Source organism: Fusarium musae, chromosome 1 (assembly GCF_019915245.1).
Source record: "Fusarium musae strain F31 chromosome 1, whole genome shotgun sequence".
Taxonomy (NCBI): domain Eukaryota; kingdom Fungi; phylum Ascomycota; class Sordariomycetes; order Hypocreales; family Nectriaceae; genus Fusarium; species Fusarium musae.
In genome coordinates this window covers 1,014,252-1,038,127 of record NC_058387.1, presented here as the reverse complement: position 1 = coordinate 1,038,127, position 23,876 = coordinate 1,014,252, and the positions used below count along the sequence as shown (strand labels likewise).

At 49.0% G+C, this 23,876-nt stretch overlaps 6 protein-coding genes across 6 annotated transcripts; 5 read left to right on the top strand and 1 right to left on the bottom strand.

The window, feature by feature from the left end:
• Positions 1-745: 745 nt before the first annotated feature.
• On the top strand, positions 746-2,618 carry J7337_000326 (uncharacterized protein; the record flags this gene model as incomplete). The annotated part of the gene is made up of 2 exons (XM_044818083.1): positions 746-1,168; positions 1,377-2,618. The coding sequence occupies 2 exons, from the start codon at positions 746-748 to the stop codon at positions 2,616-2,618; spliced, it is 1,665 nt and encodes a 554-aa protein (XP_044685785.1).
• A 381-nt stretch (positions 2,619-2,999) lies between these two features.
• On the bottom strand, positions 3,000-4,805 carry J7337_000325 (uncharacterized protein; the record flags this gene model as incomplete). Its single annotated transcript, XM_044818082.1, has 2 exons — positions 3,000-4,239; positions 4,288-4,805. 2 exons carry the CDS (start codon positions 4,803-4,805, stop codon positions 3,000-3,002), a joined length of 1,758 nt encoding a protein of 585 aa, XP_044685784.1.
• Positions 4,806-8,366: 3,561 nt separating this feature from the next.
• Positions 8,367-13,074, top strand: J7337_000324 (uncharacterized protein; the record flags this gene model as incomplete). The annotated part of the gene is made up of 4 exons (XM_044818081.1): positions 8,367-8,762; positions 8,812-11,882; positions 11,930-12,488; positions 12,544-13,074. 4 exons carry the CDS (start codon positions 8,367-8,369, stop codon positions 13,072-13,074), a joined length of 4,557 nt encoding a protein of 1,518 aa, XP_044685783.1.
• A 1,081-nt stretch (positions 13,075-14,155) lies between these two features.
• Positions 14,156-15,120, top strand: J7337_000323 (uncharacterized protein; the record flags this gene model as incomplete). The annotated part of the gene is made up of 2 exons (XM_044818080.1): positions 14,156-14,383; positions 14,440-15,120. The coding sequence occupies 2 exons, from the start codon at positions 14,156-14,158 to the stop codon at positions 15,118-15,120; spliced, it is 909 nt and encodes a 302-aa protein (XP_044685782.1).
• Positions 15,121-16,015: 895 nt separating this feature from the next.
• Positions 16,016-17,500, top strand: J7337_000322 (uncharacterized protein; the record flags this gene model as incomplete). The annotated part of the gene is made up of 5 exons (XM_044818079.1): positions 16,016-16,080; positions 16,138-16,470; positions 16,520-16,689; positions 16,738-16,953; positions 17,004-17,500. 5 exons carry the CDS (start codon positions 16,016-16,018, stop codon positions 17,498-17,500), a joined length of 1,281 nt encoding a protein of 426 aa, XP_044685781.1.
• A 917-nt stretch (positions 17,501-18,417) lies between these two features.
• J7337_000321 (uncharacterized protein) lies at positions 18,418-22,633 on the top strand (the record flags this gene model as incomplete). The annotated part of the gene is made up of 3 exons (XM_044818078.1): positions 18,418-18,602; positions 18,654-20,852; positions 20,911-22,633. 3 exons carry the CDS (start codon positions 18,418-18,420, stop codon positions 22,631-22,633), a joined length of 4,107 nt encoding a protein of 1,368 aa, XP_044685780.1.
• Positions 22,634-23,876: the final 1,243 nt, after the last annotated feature.

Genomic DNA, 23,876 nt, shown 5'->3' with positions numbered 1-23,876 from the left:
TTAATGGACAGTGGGGAATGGGAAAAGGACATGCACTAAGCGCTTCATTTCTTTCTTATTTGTAACTATGGGACTCCCAGCGGATTGGGATGGGATAAGGCGTTACTGGCACAAAGGATGAATCGCCCATGCGAGGTGTTATCGCATTATCTATTTTGTTTTTTATCTCCTACTTGGAACGATTGATGACACAGGAAAGTTGTGTATTGTTAGATAGAAAGGCCTACCGCCGCTTGATATCACAAATTAAACATTGAAGGCCAACATGATCTGTCTTATTTCTACGTGATGTACTCTGTACTATGCCTTGCATACCATCTTGCGTCTCTAACGTGACATTAGCGCTGACCCTACTACTGCTTGTAAAGACTGCCTGCATGGATCTCCGCAAAATAACCATGATGAGTGGCTGTGTTGCATGTTAGTAACCGTTCGTTGGTTCTGTTAAGTACCGTATCATTCTGTTTCTAGTTCAGTGATAATTGCAATGTCCCTTAAGTCTACATCTGCAGTTCGACTAATGAGTCGACGTGCTTTCCGAAAAAGAGCTCATACTAGTGATTTGACGATCTACAAAGAAACTAATTCTACGCCGCCGATTGAAGTTTCGCGAAAACGATCTAAAAGAACTGGGCCTCCAAGTTTCGGTCTGCATAACATTTCTCACCATCAACGTTCAACATCTCATTCTAGGACTCTTCTCAAAGTCAAGCCTCATCGCTCGACTGTGTCTTTGCTATCATCAATGGCCGATGGTGTCCAGCCTTCAGAACCGACAGCTCCAGAGTCATATGTCTATACACCATTCACAGATAACTTTACGATCCGCATTCTCACTCTTGAGCCTGGTACGGGCAATGACCCATTAGTCGGTCATCTCGGCTTTGAGAATCTTGATCTAAGCCCACAATATGAAGCCATCTCATATTGCTGGGGAACAGGTGGTCGATCCTCTGAAATTATATGCGATGGGAAACCGCTGCCATTGACGGAGAGCATTGAGGGTGCTCTACGCCGTATGAGACATGCAACAACCCAGCGACGCTTGTGGGCGGATCAAGTCTGCATCAATCAGGACGATATTGCTGAACGAAGTCAGCAAGTCAGTCTGATGAATGCCATTTACAAGGGAGCGAAGCACGTGTTGGTATGGCTCGGAGAAGACAAGGTAGGCCATGGGAAGGCGGCTACGGAGATGGTTCACTACCTTCATGGAGTGTTTAATGATGAGGAACTGCATAATGAATTCAAAAGAGCTCATTCAGAAGATTTGTTGAGCCAGGATAGAAAACCTTGGGTGCCGTTCTCGAATCTATCGAGGCTACCATGGGTGAGTTTATGATAGACACAGGAGAGCCTTATACTAACGAGAATAGTTTAATCGTATATGGATCGTTCAGGAAATAGGAACAGCAGCACCGGCGACTCTCTACTGGGGCGATGCAGAGATTGACTGGGAAATTCTATCGTCAGTTGCAGGCATCTTGAATACGACTTATCACTTCCTACGCTCGCGGTTCGCTGTCTTCACACCTAACATCCGATACTTGTATCAACGCTTCGTTGAGCCAGAGGAGGCATACGATGTCAACCATAACCGCGCAGCCTTCATATACGAACTTCACCGCGCAAGACATCTCTTATCCAAAGACCCTCGAGACCATGTCTATGCGTTTCTTGGCCACTTCTCCATCCACACTGGTAGTTCGAGCCTTGCAGAGTTGGTGGCAGATTATAGCAGATCGATAGAAGACATCTATTACGATGTAGCAGTCAGAGAACTCTCTGGGTGCGAATCACTTCTGCTTTTATCTGCTTGTCATGCTATACCAGTTACTTACAAGAAACGAATTATGGAGAGGGGAGACTTACCAACTTGGGTTCCTGACTGGCGTGTTGTGCCTCTCCATCTCATGGGCACACCCGTCACTCCTCACAAAGCATCAGGGGAGTATAGGCCTCAATTATACATCAACGAAGAAACGCGAGCTCTCCACATCTACGGCGTTTGCTTGGATCGTATCCGTCGACCATCGTGGATCTTCTGGAACAACGCTTTCCACTTCCGTCGCAACAACCCTTTTCGTCTCCCTATCGAAGCCCTATGGCGAGATATCTGTGGTCGAAATCAGCCCTTCAACCTACGACAACGCTATCGAAATGGCGACACAGCGTTCTTCGCCCTTGTGCAAACACTTACAAACGCATGTATCGGAGCAGATCGCTCACGGCCATATGAGAGTATTCCTAAGGAAGAGTGGCTCGCCAACGGCGCAGCGTATCTAGTCCGCGCGCTGGATAAACCTGGTGCTGTTTCACCGGAGATACAAGAGCTTGCGCAGACGGGAGATGGGTTCAAATGGAGCCATGAAGCAACGCTTGTTACACGGTATCGAGGTTTTGCGATAACTTTTGGGGGGTGGTTTGTTGTTGGGCCGGATATCATGCAAGCAGGGGATGTGGTTGTTGTGCTATATGGCGGGAGAACACCATTCTTGTTAAGGAGAAAGGATGATGGGACGTGGATACTTGTTGGGGAGTGCTATGTGCATGGGATGATGAATGGGGAGGTTTTTGACCTTGATGGGGTTGAAGAGGAGGAGTTTGTTATTGTGTGAGGCGTGTGGGACATAGATACCCCTTGGATAAACATCCATACTGTCATTTTACTAAACCAAGATGTCTGGATATCACTATTTCAACGATAATCGTGATACTTTTCTTGTCATGCAATGCCCAAACTCGGTCCGTGTCTAAGTGATAGTCTCAGTTCAGTCAATTTGAACTACCAGTTATATAGCAACAGTCCTTTCAGTGTATGCCACATATGGCCAATGATCAATATTTCCAAACGAGTGTCTATGGAAATTCGCCAATACCAACGCCTGTAAAATCCATCCCAGTAGGTATCAATAGCTCGAACGATTGTAAGAATCAAAGGGTATAACCATGCATGCAAGTTCCTCCATATAGTTCCCCTGTTCACTCACCCATACTACTCAAACACTCTCGCGAGCCTTCACTGGTGCCGCATTCATAACGCTGATGTCGTCATCGCTGTCATCCAAAGATCGTCTCTGAGGAGGAGATCCCATGTCCTTGGTCACGATTCCAGAAGTCTGAGGAGGAATTTCGCTTGGACTTCGGAGTTCCCAGCTACCGACGCGCTCATGGTGAATGCCCTGCTTTGTCACCACCACATCCGCATCGCCATCTTTCTTTTCTGGTCCCTTGAAGCCTCCTGTGGTACCTCCGACAGCAGCGCCGCTTTGTGTTGAGTCTTCAGGGCCCTTACGACGTAGCCGAAGACCGCCGCAGACACACAGGCAAAGAAGTAGAACACCCAGAACAGCGATCGCGATAATTGCGCCGATGACTCCTGCGATGACTGGCCCAATCGAAGAGTCATCTCCCCAGTTGGAGCTATCCGAGTCGATGGTGATGCACCAAGGTGCAGGTGTCGGGCTACATACGTCGCACCACTGGTTAGGTGATATTCCAAGGTTCTTCATAGTCTGTATGAAACTCGAGTACGCGATGCCATCAGGACCAGACTTGAAGATGGGCTGGTTCTGGAAAGACTCGTCCGGGTCTGCTGAAGCACGGTAGGACATTCTCACACGAAGACTATCCGTGGTTGGCTGCTTATCAGGATCATCAGGGTCTTCGCCAAAAAGCTCAAAGACCAATGCTGCGCCGGGCTTGGGAAGCGTCGACCAAGGTGCTTGAAACATGTTGTCTTGAGTCACAAGGCCCGAGAGTTGAATGAAGCTCACGATGGGATCGAGAGAGCCAAACATGAGTGTGAGTTTATTGTAGCTGCTTCCCCAGCGAATGTTGCTCTTGAACTGCGATGCGACTTTGTACGCCATGGTTCGGCCAGCGACGGAGTAGAGAGAACCAAGTTCACTGTCGTCGTCTGAACCGCGGTAGCTGTTTTGTGCGCGCTCCATGGACAAGGCGTAAGTGTTTAGGAAAGACAGCGTTGAGTTTGCGTTGTTGAGCCCCTCGTGGACTGTCTCATTGTGTCGATACTGATAATCGACGAATTCCCAGAGTTGGTATGCGTTCCAGAGATTGGCATAGTCAATGTCAATTGTGCCATCCAATGGAGCAGTAGAGAAGAGGTTTTGGTAGAAGGGCAGAGTTGAATCATAGAGCTCATCGAGACCAGTTTCCTGCGTTAGGTTTGTGGTGATCTCTGTCTGCCATGCTGAACATCTCCAAGTGCCTTGTATCCTGTATTGTGTTAGTCAAATCTAAGTAGGAAGAGGTCAATTAGCATACGCTGTTGATTCTGGGTCGTAGTATCCAGGAGCTCGAATGCTGGGGTATTGGTATCCGTCCAAGGGATATTCAGTCTTGTTGTCGCTAGAAGCCAAGTTCACGGCAATCTCTTCGCCTCCAGTGCTGTTATCAAAGGCATTTGGTGATGGCGGGTAGAAGCCCTGCATAAATGCCAAAGCACCAGTCGATACCCATTCATCTGTCTGGGTAATAATGTCAATGTCGTCGTTGTCAATCACATCAGGTTTGAGATTCTGGAGATAAGCAATCTGAATACTCTGATAGTCCGAGTTGTTCACACCGTCTGGGATATATCGAGCACGGAATGCAGTTCCTTGTCGCAGCATCTGTTGAGCTCCCTCAGGTGTCAAGACGGTACGAAGATTGGCTATTACGGGCGTCCTTTCGCCATGGTTGATGAATGCGACGGCAGCCCAGACCTTTTCTCCAGTGCCGGCGGATTGTGCAATAACGCCATGGGCGAGAGGTAAAGCTGCGAAGAGCTTGAACATAATCATATTGAAGGCTGCGTCTTATAAGACAATACAGTGGGGGGGGGGGGGGGGGGGGGGGTATGAGTAGTGAATCAAAGTGAAGCTCTTACTTCACCGCGAAGAGGTGAGAGGCAATTGAAAGAGAAGAGAGGCAAAGGCCCAGCCCAGCTCAAAAGAGGTGAGGGCCATAGATAGGTAGGTAGGTAGCTTATGGTAGAACAAGCTGCAGCTACATCTGCAACTGACCGTCATCCATCCACCCAACGGCTGATGCAGCTCTAACACGACCGAGGTTCATGTACAAGCAACCAGCGCCTAGTCACAGCGGCACAGAAACTCCTCGCAACATTCCATTGGCATTCCTCCAACAAGGCTGTCATTGGGGGCGGGCGGGGGAACACGATAAAGCCATGGAGGGCCGGCAAGTGATGAGATAGGTCAGCTCACCATGATGCCATCCAATGGCTGAGCTAAAGGATGCAGCCCAGCTTCTTTGATGCTGTAAGTTTAAACAGGGCCAAGATAGTGCTGAGTGCGGGGCGAAGGTGAGCCGGATAGAGGTAGCTGGGAGGACGATAAGCCCAGTGTCAGTTAACTGAAATGATCGAGATCTCGATGGAAGAAATATATTGAGTCAGTGTCTCTAAACAGCCAAGGAACTGGTCTATTCGTGATAACAAGTACCGAGACTCAATGCTCACTTTTGGCTTGGCTTTGACCGCCGACTGCGCAGATCTATCCATAAAGAGAATGCTTACTACGGCGGGGTTTGCAGGTCGCGCAATTGAAGGTCATCCTCGTGACAGAGAGTAAGACGGTAACATAGGGCCAAATCTAATTCTTTGATACGAAGAAAATGTTTTTGGCAAAACAGGATATTGACGTCAGTTGTCTTGAAGCTAGGCTCGGAGCTAGTTGCGCCAACTGACGGTACTTGTAAGTCGCAGTAACATGGGGCTCAACACCAATTCCTCGATATCCGGTTGGTGTTTGAGAAGTATTTTGACTTCATGCAGTGATTTATCTGTATCACTGAGCACTGCCCTATAATTAGTCACTCTATGGACAAGAGCTGTTCAGTGTCTCATATTACATCATGTCCAGGTACTATCGCAACTTAAAGGTACCCCTGGTAGTGGCTTAGTGCAACTTCGAACCTGGTTGGCATTGGATACACAAGCATGACCGTAAGTCACTTTCTTTATATTAGGAGCCCGAGATAACTTTTAGGAATATACATAAGAAGTTTGATAAGATACAAATTGCATACCTACCAACCTATAATACGATGTTTCGGCTACAAGATACCCGTGTGTTGAGCCTCGACGATCAGTCTGCAACGCTGGAATGGTTAATATAAATGATTTTTGTGGAATTCTATATGATTTGATACAATGCCTGCTGTCAAACATATCGGCTCAGTGTCGGCCCGCTCAGATCTGGGCAAATCGTCTAGTCCAGGGAGTGTAGTGTTTCCTTGATCTGCAAAGCCACGTTTTCGTGAGCGATATATAGAGCTCCTGTCTTCTGTAAGATGCAGGGAAGATATGTATCGTTCTCGCAGTATATCTTGCCAATCAACTTGAAGCTTACACAGGAGTGGCCGAGCAGTGACTTCAGTAAGACAATACGCAAAATAACGAGTTGGTAACGGTTATCACTTTGAACATGTGATCGCCTGCCTACTAACCTAGTCAAAGACCAACAATGATGAGCAGTTTAGGCCCTTCAAATGAAGATTTAATACACATGTGCTGTGTAACTTATTGACTTGACTGTATCACGATGGAGTAATTCGTCTGCGTCTACACCCTCCAGGTTCTTAGCTCACGATCATATTATGCACGATAAGGCACACAAGTGGACTCTCACTTTAGTCATCAACCCCATCATCTCAACAAAGGAGATTAATGCTCAGCTTCACGGATAGCTAGTGGCAGTTGATACATGGCATATTTCAACAAGGGCTGTCGTAGTGATAATGCTTATGAGCCACCAAGTAAGTTCTGGACTGGCAAACTTCATCAGTAGTTTACTATGACGAAAGGAGCGCGACTTGGGAATACCGTCAGTGGTTGACTGTGAACAAAGACATGGACATTTTCAAGAAGTCTTGAAGCAACGGACATGAACCTCCTTATGGGGTCTAGAAGTGGTTCCGGGGGGGAGACCAAATGAGAAAACTTCAAGAGATAGGTCTCCTTCATTGGCTCTGTCGCCAGCGTGTCGGTCAGATATTCAAGGAAACAAGATCAACATTAGACAAAGGAGTCTGCAAGCTGAAATAGACCGTGCCGTGAGAATGCAGTAGGACAATCGATCAAATGAGGCTGTCATACAATGCCCTTGACGTCGAGATGAAAGTATCTGTTCAAGTGACAACCCTCAATGGTCAACTCGAGCGAATCACGGTAGCTTACATGTAGGTGTGCATATGCAAGACATGGACACTACGAGCTGTTCGGTTGGAATACCACGATAGTGAGTTAAAGATGAAGAACAAAGCGGAGCTATGGTAACAGCAACTAACAATCACTTGACTCAGCCCTGAAGCCGGGGACCACAGATGGGGGTGAGGTGCTCGTGTGAGCTAAGGTAATGTCGCCTACGTAAGGTGGGACAAAGCCAGGCCAGGATGATCGGTAGTGGACGACGTCCCTAGCTTTTGGGGACTGGGTTTCAGATGCCAATCTTATCAATCTGATCAATCTGCATCAGATGAAGATCTTAAAACAATGCACACAACAAAGCCTATGTTATGTATGCGTCTAGAAGACAGAACTAGTCGCAGCACTTCCAGTGACAAATAAAAGACCATCATCCTTGAGAAATTTAATAGTTCCATAATCGGTAGTCCATTAGATATTTCGCCCCTGCCTATGCCTGACAGGCAAATAAAAAGTCGATTCGTTTGTAAAAAGGGGGCAAGTTTGCGACGACGATGATGATGATGGAAACCTCCGAAATCGAATGATGTGTGTTTAGCGGGCCCGTTTTGGGGGGTACTCCCCTGGGTAGGGAGGAAAGAAAACTAAAGGATCTTGACTCTAGATGACAAAATAACTCACGTAGCTTAGCATAGTCTCATGATACTATCTGCTGAGTTTATTCTAGAACCCTAGATCGAGGTCAGATATTTTCTTACTCCCTGATGCTCCCTGCCCTGTTTTTTCCGCTTGCATTTAGCCCAAGTTGAAATCTTAGCACAGTACGAGGCCTGTAGGTACCGCCTACCGAGGATAAGCCTAGAAGATACTTCCAATCGAGTCTTTTCATTCGCCCGCTAACAATTCTACCCGCATCACCTGCCCTTCTGACCACCAACTCCAGTAAACTGTACCTAGGTACCCTGCCACTCAGACTCAGGTTCTCACCCGCTGTACCACTTTCCAAGTCTGCGCTCACGCCCTTTTCGTCCGTCGTACTCAACACTTCCAGCGCAAAAGTATCTTGACAGAGTAATTGATTCTTTTCACCGCATCGATATTTTCAAACGTCTGTACTACGCCGCAGCGAGAAACGGACCCGAAACTTATAATTCCTCCCTCAATGGCAGCGTCGCTGATTGCGACGTGATCGCCCACCATGTCGGGGTCGACGTCCACGTCGATCGACGCTGGCATTGTTGTCGCTGCTACACCACATTCTCAAGATACAGGCGTTGCGGCTGCGCCTGTCGATACCAACGCCAAAAATAACTCGAGCGCTCAGCCTGGCGCTACCTTTTTGCATTCGCCTCCCAATAGCAACAACACGGCGAAGTCTGATGGTTCCGATTCTGAGTTGAGCGATCTTGAAGATGAACCCATCCTGAGCGATCCACCGCAGCCTGTTTCTTCTAGCGACAATGTCAGCAGCGGAGATAAGAAGGAAAATGCTGAAGAAGACATTGACATTGGGGAGGTCCTGCCAGATTCCTGGTCCGGTGCTGTTCCTATCTTCAAGCCCACCATGCACCAGTTCAAGGATTTCAAGCGCTTCGTACGTCGATCGCAAGTTCCCTCGTGTCCGTCGCTAACATATCCTTCAGATGGAAGCCGTCGATAGCTATGGAATGAAATCCGGCATCATCAAAGTTATCCCCCCGCAAGAATGGAAAGACGCCCTTCCCAAACTCGACGACCTTGTGAAGCAGGTCAAAGTTCGAGAGCCGATCAAGCAAGATATTATGGGATCCAATGGAACCTACCGCCAAGTCAACATCCTTCACGGACGATCCTACAACCTGCCCCAGTGGCGCCAGTTATGCAATCAGAGCGAACACCAACCACCGGCTAGACGTGGTGAGCGACGCGCCAATGCCGAGAAGCCCAAACCACGAACTCGAGCTGCGACCGCGACTGTGGCTAAACCTCCCGATCCTTCGACTCCTAAGAAGAGAGGTAGGGGGCGGCCTGCCAAGCGAGGAGGCAGAGGGAAGCGACACAAGCAAGAACAGGCGGATGATAATGAAGACCGGCCTATGACTCCGGTCTCACCCAAGCCAGAGATTGCCGAGACTGAGGACAAACCTGTCGAGTCAGTAGAGAAGGACCCTGGTGAAGAGGTTGAGGAGGATTGTGAACCTACCGTTGGTCGCATGGGTGGCCTCCGACAGGCAAGAACCAAGACACAAACAGTCTCGGCCCGTCGCAAATACAGTCGCCGAGAGGGATCCGCTATGATCGACGAAGCTGCCTTTAAAGACTGGGATTACAAGATGGACATATCCGAGTATACCCCCGAGCGCTGTGAGGAACTTGAGAGGGCTTACTGGAAGACCCTTACCTACGCACCTCCCCTCTACGGCGCTGATCTGATGGGTACGCTTTTTGATGAATCGACCGAACAGTGGAATTTGAACAAGCTGCCTAATCTTTTGGATGTCTTGGGTGAAAAAGTGCCAGGAGTCAACACAGCCTATCTCTACCTAGGCATGTGGAAAGCAACTTTTGCTTGGCATCTTGAAGATGTTGATCTTTACAGTATTAACTACCTTCACTTCGGTGCTCCCAAGCAGTGGTATAGTATCTCCCAAGCCGATGCCCGGCGGTTCGAGGCGGCGATGAAAAACATATGGCCTACAGATGCCAAAGCCTGCGACCAGTTTCTCCGTCATAAAGGATTCCTCATCTCGCCTCAGCATTTGAAATCGCATTATAACATTACTGTTAACAAATGCGTATCTTATCCTGGAGAGTTCGTCGTGACCTATCCATATGGATACCATTCTGGTTACAATCTGGGCTACAACTGTGCCGAAGCTGTCAATTTCGCACTCGATTCTTGGCTAGACATCGGCAAAATCGCCAAAAAGTGCGAGTGTGCCGAAGCGCAAGACAGTGTCTGGATTAATGTCTACGACATCGAGCGTAAATTACGCGGAGAAGAAACAGAATATGAAGAAACCGAGGACGAAGAGGAAGATGACGATGATGAAGAAGGTGGCATGCCAACACCACCTTCTGGCTCGGGTGTCAAGTTCAGACTGGCTGGTCGTAAGCGAAAGCGTGTACCTGGCGACAAGGGAGGCCAGGTCAAGAAGATCAGACTTCGTCTCAAATCGAAAGTCGAACCACCCTGCTGCCTCTGCCCTAACGATACTCCATCGGCCGATCTGTTGCCCACAGATGATGGTCGAAAAGCTCATCGACTTTGCGCGCACTATCTGCCAGAGACGTATACGGAAACAATTGATGGACAAGAGACAGTCGTCAACGTGTCGAAAATCCACAAGGATCGGTTCGAACTCAAGTGTCTCTATTGCCGCTCCAAACAGGGTGCTTGCTTCCAGTGTTCCCAAAAGAGATGCGCCCGGGCTTATCATGCAACATGCGCGGCTGCAGCTGGTGTTTTCGTTGAAGAAGAAGAAATCCCAGTCTTCGGCGAAGATGGCACAGAATACAAGGAGCAAGCCTTTGAGTTCAGCTGTCGATACCATCGGACGAAGCGAGATAAGAAGCTTGATGGAGATGCATTGGAGACTGACTCACGAGTTCGGACGGCAGCTTCAAACCTTCAGCCTGGCGAGACCTGCCAGTTGCAACACTTCAAAGGAGATATCTTTGCCGGTGTTGTGGTTGAAAACCGGCATGATGAGCAAACGTTGCTTATTGACATCTTGCCAAATGGGTATGCTAGAATCCATGAGAAACTCGATCTCGTCAAATCTAAACTAATTGCTTGCAGTGACCGCCTCGAAGTCGAATGGAAATGGCTACTGGTACCCGATCCAGCCGACTATCGTCTGCCAAAGGCATCATCAAAGGCCATTCCGATGCCCGCGTCCCAGAAGGCCAAGGAGAAGCTCAAAACAAAACGACTTCATGACGGCAAGCCCCAGAAGGACGATCCGTTCGTTGAAGGCTGTACTTGGGCCGAATTCAACAGCCACCCTGTCACAAACAAAGAACAAGTCAAAATCGATTTCTGCAAACCCGACCAAATTTGGTATTACTTGCCCAAGAACTCGACAGAAGCCCGCGCCCAGTTCACCGAGGATCCTCGCAACCCACGTCATAATCCCAGGGGTAATTTCCTATCGACGGTTCCCAAACCCGTCAAACCCCCAAGGCCGGTTCCAGTATATCCTCCCCGACAAGCCTACCAGCCCGCTGTCCCTTATCCTGCAGCGCGACTTGATAAGCCATATGTGTACAAGCCACGAACACCTGCTTCTCACAACTACCCTGTGATGGGCAACTTCACCACTCAGAGGTTTACACCAACTGCCCCTTCACCAGCCCAGCAACAGCCCGGAAGCTATCGTTATCCGTATGCACAACCTCTATCTATAGGACAACAAGCCGCTCCTGCCTACTCTGCGCAAAGGTTTGAGGTTAGGCAATCGCCCGCCTATACACCTCCTGCGAACACACCCAGGATACAGAGTCCTGCGAATACACTACCACACAGGTATCAGCAGGACCAATGGCACGGAAGACATACCGCTGCCCTTCCGGCACCCACCCCTAGTCATCCTGGAGTAGCCCATCCCTATCCGCAACCGTATCAGGCTCCGGCACCTGTAAACCACCACCAGGCATCGCAAGCAAGAGTGGCTCCGCAGGCAGATATATCTATATTCCAAAAGTATCCCTTTTTCCAGGTCAACCACAACAGGTACGTAGTATCGACTCAGCACATTGGTCCTTTGCTAACCTCTATAGGGACTCGACTAAGTATCGGACGCCATATGCTACTTGGGGAGGCTTCACCAACGGATACGAGGGCAACTTCAGGGCTCACATCATAACCAACAAGGATGCGTATCTCAACGGTACAATTAAGGATAATAGATTCCAGGGCAATCAGAACTTCGGCGCCTACCAGCCTCCGCATCACCTGCCTCCGGGGCATGGCCACCATGCGTCACCTGGGAGCCAGCCTCGGATCAGCCAACAACCGGACTTGAAGCAAGTGCCCACACCATCTCTGGGAACTGGCACCCATAGCTTCAACCAGTTTCCTCGGCCTGCGATAAAACAACAGTATTTGCCCCCTATGCCTATGCAAACGCATGCACCTGTGCCTGCACCTGCACAAGTACAGGCCCAGGCGCAGCCCCAAGCGCAGCCGCAAAAGTCGACCCCGAAGCCCCAACAGAGGCCTCTACAGAAGCCTCCGCAAAAGGCTGAAGAAAAGCCTCAGCAGAAGCCCCCACAGACCGCTCAGCCCCCTAATCAAAGCAGTAAACCTAAGATTGGGACTATTTTTAAAGAATACAAGGTAAGTCCCTGGAAATCTCGATAGGAATGAAGGGTCGGCTGAACAGCCCATCCAGATACCCCCGAAAGAGTCGCCAGTGCCGTTGCCTGCAAACTTTCTGGCTTCTATGGCGCCCACGTCCAAGACCCCTGCTTCCGTTGCCTCCGGAAAGCCAATCTTGCAACAAGCCGAGGGCAAAGGCTCACCTTGTACGCCCACGGCTGCAAAACCGATTCAGGCATCTCAGCAGACATCGTCGAATGGGCAGCCTATGAACAATCAAAAACTTGGGGCCAAGGTTTCCAAGACCCCTATTCCAATTCCGCGATTGCCGGGCATTGCTCAGTTCTCTTCGCAAGGTTCAGCCTCAGCTTCAGCCTCAACCCCAACCCCAACACAACAGCAGGGTGCTTCACCTTCCCAGGATAGCAAGTCGACATGTACGGCTTCAAATTTGGTACACGCGACCGATACAACTGTGCCGGCGACGAACACCTCTTCTGGACAACAAGATTTTGCAGACGTTCCTGGAGGTGAATCGATGGAATTCATGGACCGACTTATGGCGAGCATACGTACAATAGCCAGTCGCGACAACGCAGTCTGAGCTGCCACCGACACAAGCAGCTGTAGACTATGTATCCGAATACCCTCTTCAATTTTAGCAACTACCTTTGGAACCATGGGAAGGCGTTTATGGATTTCAGTGTTTTATGGCATGCATCAGGCAAATGGGAGTGGAGGCACATGGAGCGATACGGATATGACGGTCAGGTTAAGACGCATGACGAAGGGAAGTGTGTTTATGTAGTATTAGGTGCACGACCGGCGCCCCCAAAGACGCCAGAGAGTCAACGGAGTTTCAATGATTCAGAAGTCAAAGTGTCCAGCAAAAGGTGCTAGTCACGGTACTGGTAGACCGACCCGATTATGGCTGCGGTGATAACATAGCGTACAAGAGTGGAAACCATTGTTAGTCGTTTCTCTGGAAGCTGGCTCGAGATGGATTGTAATAATGTGCAAGAAGATATCTGATGTTGGTTGGAATGTCTAAGATAGATTCGATGAAAGGTATCCTAAACCTAAGTTCTTATGATAACCTAGGATCGAGGACAAAGCAGATACGTATGGGTGAGGGAACTCTGTCCCACCTCAGAAACGGCGATCGAATGGGCGTGACCTTCTTTGCGTATTAAATTACGTACCTTAGGTAAGTATCTACTTGAGGTAGGTAGGTACCTTAGGTACAGAGGGGGGTAGTCACATAAGATATTGCTCTGTTGCAAGTCTTGTATTAGATTTCTATACAAGGGAACAATGGCACTGTATCATCTGAACATGTGCGAAGACTCAATCATACAATTGGAGGGCCAGGTGAAGTTATTGACTTCATGTTCCAGTGCGAGATATACCTATTGGTTGTTCTTGCAGTGGCAGGCAATGAACAGTTGACACTGTCCTCTCATCTCTGTGACGCACAACCATTGGCAGCGGTTACACTGCATTGTGATCCGAATTTATACAGTACTTTCTTCGATATGGCCTTGCCAACATGTTTCCCTCTCTTCACCATCACCATCAAGCCTTTCGACCTTTTCAACCTTTTAACCTGCCTAACTTCTACCCTTCAACCTTTCCAACCTTCTCAACTATCAAGGCTCGTGCGTAATACAACAACATCATCCACCATGAGTATCACCGCCTGGACCGACGAGGATGTTCGAGCAGCCCTCGTCCCTCAGAACGAGTTCCCTCCTTGCTCCTATCTTCGAGGAACTCGACTAGGTCGAGGTGCATGTGCCAGCGTCTATAAGGTGCTGAACGTCAAGACCGGAGGCCTATTCGCCGGCAAGTCCTCTCCTCAGGCTGTCGATCACCTACGAGAGGAAGCTAGAAACTTGACTAGACTGAATCATGTGAGTCTCTATACACTACAATGTTGAATATCATGACTGACGATATATCTATGTAGCCCCAGATTGTCAAGTTCATCGAATACTGTGAGGACAAGCACAACCCAGCCGCCAACGTCCTTGTCATGGAGCTCTGCGCCGGTGGCAGTCTTCAAGACAGAATTCATGACAACTCTAAAGGCCTCAATGGTCAAGACACTCTGCGAGTCTTGCTCCAGATTGGGCAAGCAGTTGAGTATCTCCACGAACAAGGGCTTTTTCATACCGACATCAAGCCACGAAACATCGTGGTTCGATCATGGGCACCAGTCAATGTTGTCCTCGGCGACTGCGCCGAGGTAATGAAGGTCCAACACATTGACCCTCGGAAACGCCCATATGGAACCCGTTCATACTGGTCTCCATATATGGAGAAGCATAGTAGGAACAGCGGGAAAAGCGACGATATTTGGGCACTGGGCATCTCACTTCTCGGGATGATGGCCCAGTGGCCTCGCTGCCTCATTAAACAAGAGAAACTATACCCAAAGAAGTGCTACAACCATGCACACGAGCTACACAAGCTCAATCTTGGTGACGACCGAACCCAGATTCTATTGCGCCTACTGGTGTGGGATCATAACAAGCGGATCACCGCCCCCCAGCTGGTGAAGCTGACGGCTGAGCGTCTGGAGGCTGGCCCTAATTTTGTCGAGGAGCTGAAGTCTCCTGAGGGTTTCCAGCCTTTGGTGTTTTGGTAGAGAAAACTTTCTTGTCTTTTGCGGGGTTATCTGTCGCTGAGTTGAATCAAGAGTTCATTGATGGGAAATCTTGGAGCGACATGGGAGAGATTGAATATGGACAGAGAACGGCGAATGTCACTACGGAGTACCTTAGTACAGGATGAGACTTGTGTAGCAGTGTGTTCTCACACTTGGTGATCTCAACTCAATAAAGTCGTTGGTACTAAAGTATCTGATTTGTGTGTAGTATTTGTGACAGCGGCGAGTTGTTAGCTGAATACGTTTCAGTTCCTCACAAAGTATCATCGGTATCAGAACTATGAGCCGTATGTAAGTCGGCCCTTGCCGGGGATATCTCGATGGAGTCCCAGGTCGTATGTACTTTTCTGACTGATAGTAGAACGCTCCGGTGTCGCTATCTGAAAAAGAGGAGGGACAGAAGAGCTTATCGTCGGAACAAAGCCGATGCCTTCTACAGCATCAACTGCCGGGCCCAACCATGCATCGAGTTGTCAAGCCAATCCCAATAAACCAATTTCAGTGCTCATCATTGGAGCTAATGACGCGATTCGAACTGGAGAATTAAACCCCCGCAAAAGTTATTAGTCATCACTTATCGCTCCCGGTTACGGCGATGTCGCAACCGTTGAGATGCAAGCGACCTGTGGAGAGAAAGACTGCTGTTGATCCAATTGTCAAGGCGTAATTCCTATCAGTGGGAGAATTATACGTGAGTAACTCTCCTACAGTTATCGAAGGATCTGACTAATACAAGAAAAGAGCCCTTTCGTCGCTGTTGATGTTGCGCTCCATATTAACCCCGAGCTGCCCCTCCTACTCCGTGCTCCGGACTACACTCCGAAGCATTATCCCTCTTCACTCATCAAGATCATTCTCAAGCAGTGTCAGCGCCATGAGTAACCAGACTCAAAAGCTCAAACCCGCGGCTCGGGTCCAGGGCCAGAAGAAGGATGTTTGGTAAGTTTACTACAAATCCTGCTAGAAACACAACGATAACTAACTCGGCCGAAATAGGTCCATGATCAATGAGGCTGCTGCGTCTTCACCTATCCAGCCTATTGTGAACCTGGGTCAGGGTTTCTTTGGTTACAACCCCCCTGACTTTATTCTCAACGCTGCCAAGGAGGCTTTGGATCGTGTTGAGTGTAATCAGTATGCGCCTGCTAAGGGACGACCGCGGTTGAGGAAGGCTCTTGCGGATGCGTATTCACCATTGTGGAGTCGCAATTTGGACCCTGAGACTGATATTATTATCACAACTGGTGCTAATGAGGGTATGCTGAGTGCGTTCATGGGTTTTATTGAGCCTGGTGATGAGGTTATTGTGTTTGAGCCCTTTTTTGATCAGTGAGTGCCCTTACTTTGTACATTAAATACGGAGCTAACATTGGTGTAGATACATTAGCAATATTCAGATGCCCGGCGGCAAGGTCGTCTATGTTCCCCTTCATCCTCCCGAGACAGGAGCCACAAAGAACTCTTCAGCCGCAGACTGGACAATTGACTTTGACGAGCTAGAGAAGGCCTTCACACCCCGCACCAAGATGATTGTCATCAACACTCCCCGTGAGTACCACGAGCTTCCCCGCTTATATCAGCGCTGACCTACTGTAGACAACCCTGTGGGCAAGGTTTTCCACAAGGACGAGTTACAAAAGATTGCCGATCTTGCTGTCAAGCACCAGACTATTATTCTCTCGGATGAGGTTTATGACCGTCTTTTCTACGTGCCGTTTACGCGAATTGCAAATCTTTCTCCTGAGGTGGAGAAGCTCACTCTCACTGTTGGATCTGCTGGAAAGAACTTTTATGCCACTGGCTGGCGTGTTGGTATGTCCAGAGTTTGCAACAGACCATGGCATTTTGCTAATCTTCTTTAGGCTGGTTGATTGGTCCCCCAGAGCTGATCCAGCACGTCACTGCCGCTCACACGCGTATCTGCTTCTCAACACCCGCCCCCTTCCAAGAAGCCGCCGCCATTGGTTTCGAGCAAGCCGACAAGAACGGTTTCTGGGATGAGACCATCAAGGAGATGAAGGCCAAGGTCGACCGCCTCAACGAGGTATTCGAGGAACTCAATCTACCCGTGACATACCCCGAGGGCGGTTACTTCCTGCTCGTCAACATGGCCAAGGTCAAGCTACCAGAGGACTACCCCTTTCCCCCTCACGTCGCAAGCCGGCCTCGCGATTTCAAGCTGGCGTGGTTCCTCATCCAGGAGATTGGTGTTGCAGCTATTCCTCCTACAGAGTTTTATACTCCGAACAACGCGCACTTGGCGGAGGATTATATCCGATTTGCTGTGTGTAAGAATGACGATATCTTGGAGCAGGCTAAGGAGAGGCTAAGGGGGCTGAAGAAGTACATTCAAGAGTAGAGCGGGTTAGAAGGAAGGAAAGTTAAAGAATCGGAGCATGGCTAGATTAGACGGGTTTCGTAGATTTCACGGTAGTTCTCTGAGCCTTATGTGCAGTTGGTTGGTATCTCAGTCCTCCTGATATGTGCATGAGTTTATGAGATAGACTACATACAACCAGGGTGTGAGGTACTCCGGTTGCCTTTCTATCTTATCTGGATATCTGAGAACTGTGTTCGAGTCCGAGAAAATAGTACAAGAACGAGAGTATTTCTCTTGATCATCTTGCAGCTGCTGTATATACAGTTCACCGCTATATTCAGAATATCTATCGTCTTAGGTTGTCTCTGAACTCCGAAGTCAAAGTGGAGGATCCCGATCGTGGAACTGGCCTATCGTGGTCGCGGAGCCGGCCGTTAGCGAGCTGCATCGTGGGGTAGAGGCTCTCTTCCCCGCACAAGCAACAGAGAAGAACAGGCACTGAGTGGCTGCTGTAGCTGTGAGCGGGGGTGCAAATCTTGGGCTTATCAGTGGCGATGAGTTAAGTTAGGTAACCTTGACACGTCCCTCATTCGTTCTCTGTTTGGCTATCACAGGTATCTCATTAGGAAGAGGAAGGTGCCGTAGCACAAGATCCAATTGTTTTTTGACAATATGACGCAGGGAACAATCTCAACTTGAACCCGCTATCTAACCGCTGCCGGCCACGCCTCGCCTCGCCTCGCCTCGCCTTGACCCGTGAACCTGAACTCTTTAGTACTAGGTTAAGTAGGTATCCCCTCTACAGCAACTGAGCTGTACAACGCCTCGGTTCGTTTGTTGATAAGAGCCACAGAGGCCCCGTTGTCTTTTCTATCCTTTCTCTCTTTTGATTCTTGGACTCTTCTTCCCTTCCCAACAACCATTCGAGATACCTATTCCTTTTATTCATCGCTATCATGGCGCCTAGCGCTGTATCTCCCACAAGGGAATCCAATCCTGAGCCCTTGGCAACCCTAACCTCTAAATTTGATGATACCCTTCGATTCTATCTTAACGGAACCAAAGTCGTTCTGGACGACATAGATCCAGAGGTCACAGTCTTGGAATATCTACGAGGTATCGGTCTCACAGGGACAAAACTGTAAGCACTTATCGCCCCCAAACCCTTCTATCGTGGCTCTGACGATGGTAGTGGCTGTGGCGAAGGCGGTTGCGGAGCTTGCACAATCGTGGTCAGCCAGTATAACCCAACAACCAACAAGATCTACCATGCCAGTGTCAATGCATGTCTAGCTCCTCTCGTCAGTTTAGACGGCAAACATGTCGTTACTGTTGAAGGTATCGGTAGCTCCCAGAAGCCCCACCCAACTCAGGAGCGTATTGCCAAGTCTAATGGCAGCCAATGTGGTTTCTGTACTCCTGGTATTGTGATGAGCTTGTATGCTTTACTGCGAAACAACGACTCACCCTCCAAAGATGATGTCGAGGAGGCGTTTGATGGCAACTTGTGTCGATGTACTGGCTACCGTTCCATCCTAGATGCGGCTCAAACGTTCAGTGTTGATAAGCCGGGTATGAAGTTTAAGAAAGCAGGGGGCACTGGATGTTGCATGGAGAACGGTAACGGTCCACCCAGCGGAGGTTGCTGTATGGACAAGGCAAACCTTGATGATGCACCAATCAAAAGGTTCACCCCTCCGGGGTTCATCGAGTACAACCCAGACACGGAGCTTATCTTCCCACCCGCTCTCAAGAGGCACGAGCTACGGCCTCTGGCATTCGGAAACAAGAGGCGGAGATGGTATCGCCCTGTCACCGTTGAACAGCTCCTGCAGATCAAGAGTGCTCATCCTCAAGCCAAGATTATCGGTGGAAGCACAGAGACTCAGATCGAAACAAAGTTCAAGGCTTTGGAGTACCCTGTGTCAGTTTATGTTGGCGATATTGCCGAGTTGCGGCAGTACACTTTCAAGGAGGATCACCTTGAGATCGGTGGCAATGTTATCCTGACTGACCTTGAGAGTATCTGCGAGCATGCTATCCCTCATTATGGACGGGAACGTGCCCAGGTATTTGAGGCTATGCTCAAGCAGCTCAAGTTCTTCGCTGGTCGACAAATTCGAAACGTTGGTACTCCTGCTGGTAACTTGGTCACAGCATCGCCAATCTCAGATCTCAATCCCGTATTCTGGGCTGCGAATGCTGTGTTAGTGGCCAAGTCATCCACCAAGGAGACGGAGATCCCTGTTTCCCAATTCTTTACAGGTTATCGAAAGACAGCACTCGCACAGGATGCGATCATTGCGTCAATCCGAATTCCAGTCACTCAAAGCAAGGGCGAATTCTTCAGAGCATACAAGCAGGCCAAGAGAAAGGATGACGATATCGCTATTGTCACTGGAGCTCTGCGGGTTCGCTTGGATGATGAAGGCATCGTTCGAGAGGCAGCCCTCATTTATGGTGGCATGGCTGCTATGACGGCTGCTGCCAAAACAGCAATGGAATACCTTGTTGGACGACGATTCGCCGACTTGGAGACTTTGGAGGGTACCATGAACGCTCTTGGTCGCGACTTTGACTTGCAATTTAGTGTTCCGGGTGGCATGGCGTCTTACCGAAAGTCTTTGGCCTTTGGATTCTTCTACCGATTTTACCATGACATTCTGACAATTCTCGATGGAAGCTCAGAGCAGGTCGACAAGGAGGCTATTGACGAGATTGAGCGAGATTTGTCCAGTGGAGCAGTCGATGAAGACGCTGCTGTGGCTTATAAGAAGGAGGTAACTGGCAAATCTAACCCCCATCTGGCTGCTCTCAAGCAAACAACAGGCGAGGCGCAATACACCGACGATATTCCTGCCATGAAGAACGAGCTTCACGCCTGTTATGTTCTTTCAAAACGAGCACACGCCAAGATCATCTCTATCGACTACTCTGCCGCTTTGGATATTCCGGGAGTAGTGGATGTTGTTGATAAGGATGACATGCCAAACCCTGATGCCAACAAATTTGGTGCTCCTCATTTTGACGAGGTTTTCTTCGCTGAGGGCAAGGTTCTGACAGTGGGTCAGCCGATTGCCTTAGTTCTGGCAACTTCTCCTCTGCGAGCTCAGGAGGCTGCTCGGGCAGTCAAGATCGAATATGAAGATTTGCCATCCGTGCTCTCGATTGAGGATGCTATTGCAGCCGATAGCTACCACAACTTCTACAGAGAAATCAAGAAGGGAGACACGGAGAAGGCTTTCAAGGAGTGTGACCATGTGTTCACTGGAACAGTCAGAATGGGTGGCCAAGAACATTTCTACCTCGAGACCAACGCTTGCTTGGTTGTCCCCAAGCCTGAGGATGGAGAGATGGAGATCTTTGCCAGTACTCAGAACGCCAACGAAACGTAAGTCTTGGTTTGTTATTTCTGTTCTGCCAGTATTAGATATTAACCCTTTTTTCAGACAAGTATTCGCTTCGCGAGTTTGCGATGTACAGTCAAACAAGGTTGTTGTTCGTGTCAAGCGACTGGGTGGCGGTTTCGGAGGAAAGGAGTCAAGATCAGTGATTCTCAGTTCTATCTTGGCGCTTGCGGCAAAGAAGACCAAGAGGCCAGTCCGATACATGCTGTCGCGAGAGGAAGATATGGTTACAAGTGGACAACGCCATCCTTTCCTTGGCAAATACAAGGTCGGAGTGAACAAGGACGGTAAGATCCAAGCTTTGGATTGCGATGTCTTCAACAATGCAGGCTGGACATTCGACCTCAGTGCAGCTGTGTGCGAACGTGCAATGACCCATATTGATGGTTGCTACGACATTCCTAACGTGTACATCCGAGGACGCTTGTGCAAGACGAACACGATGTCCAACACTGCGTTCCGAGGATTTGGTGGACCTCAGGGCATGTTCATCGCAGAGTCGTACATGGAGGAGGTGGCTGACCGATTGGGAATGCCCGTCGAAACGCTGCGCCAGATCAACTTGTACGAGAAGGACGGTCAGACTCATTTTGGTCAAGGCCTTGGAGATTGGCATGTTCCCCTGATGTACAAGCAGGTACAGGAAGAGGCGATGTACGAAGCACGCCGACATGCCATTACCGATTTCAACCAAACGAACAAGTGGCGGAAGAGAGGCCTGGCTCTTATTCCGACCAAGTTTGGTATTTCGTTCACCGCTCTATTTCTGAATCAGGCTGGCGCTTTGGTGCACATCTATCACGATGGCTCTGTCTTGGTGGCCCACGGTGGTACTGAGATGGGACAAGGCTTGTATACCAAGCTCACCCAGATTGCAGCACAAGCACTGGGTGTTCCATTGGACAACGTCTTCATCTCCGAGACTTCCACCAATACTGTGGCCAACGCCTCTGCAACAGCTGCTTCAGCCTCGTCAGATCTGAACGGATACGCCATCTTCAACGCGTGCGAGCAGCTGAACGAGCGACTGGCTCCATATCGAAAGAAGCTAGGCCCTGAGGCGACCATGAAGGATCTTGCCCATGCTGCTTACTTTGATCGTGTCAATCTTTCTGCCCAAGGCTTCTACAAGACACCTGAGATTGGGTATGATTGGAATACCAACAAGGGCAAGATGTTCTTCTACTTCACTCAGGGAGTTGCCGCAGCTGAAGTGGAACTGGATCTACTGACTGGAACATGGACCTGCATACGCGCAGATATCAAGATGGATGTTGGTCAGTCTATCAACCCAGCGATTGACTATGGTCAGATCCAGGGTGCCTTCATTCAAGGTCTTGGTCTCTTCACAATGGAAGAATCGTTGTGGCTACGCAACGGTCCTATGGCTGGACATCTTTTCACACGGGGTCCTGGCGCATACAAGATTCCTGGGTTCCGAGATATTCCTCAAACTTTCAACGTGTCACTCCTCAAGGACGTAGAATGGAAAGAGCTACGTACCATTCAACGCAGCCGTGGTGTGGGTGAGCCGCCCTTCTTCATGGGAAGCTCGGTCTTCTTCGCTATTCGAGATGCACTCAAGGCAGCACGCGCACAGTTTGGAGTAAAGGCTACGATCGGCGATGACTCTTGTGAGGGGCTCCTGCGGCTCGAGAGTCCAGCGACACCTGAAAGGATCCGATTGGCGTGTGAAGATGAAATTATGCGCAAGGCGAGAGTCTTGCCCAAGGAAGGAGAGAGGAGTTTCTTTGTTGCGATCTAGTTTGATACATGACCTTTCTAGGAGGAACTATGAGGTCTAGCCAGGATTTTGGTGTCTGGGATACTTGTTACTATTGGAGTTAAGATTGACATGGCCAGGCACACTTTACGAGTAATATGAAATGGATATCATGTTTGTATGGCAGAATTTTTGACCTTGGTGATGTACGTGCGTCTTGGCCCAAGTAAGAACGAAGTTGCAAACAGAATATGGATCAAATCCCATTGGTCAAAATCATCTTTAACCTTCCAAAGTCGTTAACCACCGAACTGAAGCTACCCGTGAATCGGCGATATTCGGAACGAGAGCAACGAACTACAATGATACTTTCAATGGCAAGTTGGCAATATGACATCAGCGATATAGATAAACGAGGAAAGGATGCTATGCGGCAATTAATATAGTGCAAAAATGAGAAGGGATATTAACATGACAGAGTTGCAGTGAAGGAATAATAACGCGCAGAGATGCCCCAGACGAGCTGTTACTCGATTTGGACAAGTGTTTCAGCCTGCTGTGAGTTTATTTAGCGCCATTATTTTTCACCGAAGGTCAAGGTCAGCATCCATGCTCTGGAGTAGCTATCGTACCAGATCCTTTTCTAGAAGATCATGTCAGAAATGGTCAAGAAAAGACTCATGGCCCCTGGTGTGTGCACGGTCTGTTTTTATGATTTGAGAGGAGTGAAATGGCCTGATTGTTCAAGAGAATGGGATTGTACCTAAGGTAAGTATGAAATTAGAGGCTGGGGTCAGCGGATGTGAGATTTTGGAGTTCAATTAGAGGCCTGACTGTCTTGTTCAGACATGGACGTGTATCTCCCATTTTGGCAGTTATATGCCCTTCATAATGGTCTAGGTTTTACCCCAGAAAGTGAGGTAAATGCACAAAATACAGTTTTCGTCTCGTCTTGCAACACTATATAGTGTAATTACATTATGCCTATGACCTAGGTAGGTAATGAACTCTGCATAAGTAGTTAAGGTCCTTCGGCTGACTGCTGTTGCCTCGGCTGCCGGCAGTTGGAAGCAATTAAACTGGAAGCCAAGTTAACAACTAGCTCGACATTAGAAGCTCCTGAATCGATCATTATGATTAATGTACTAACTTGTGTATGTCTGCAGGTTTGAGGCTTTTGGGAATAGTAGCTCTGGACTGTGCTCCGGCGGTACGGAGACACGCCCGGACCCGCCCCGGCCGCTCGTTCACCGAGACCGGGGGACAATGACCACTGGCACCATTC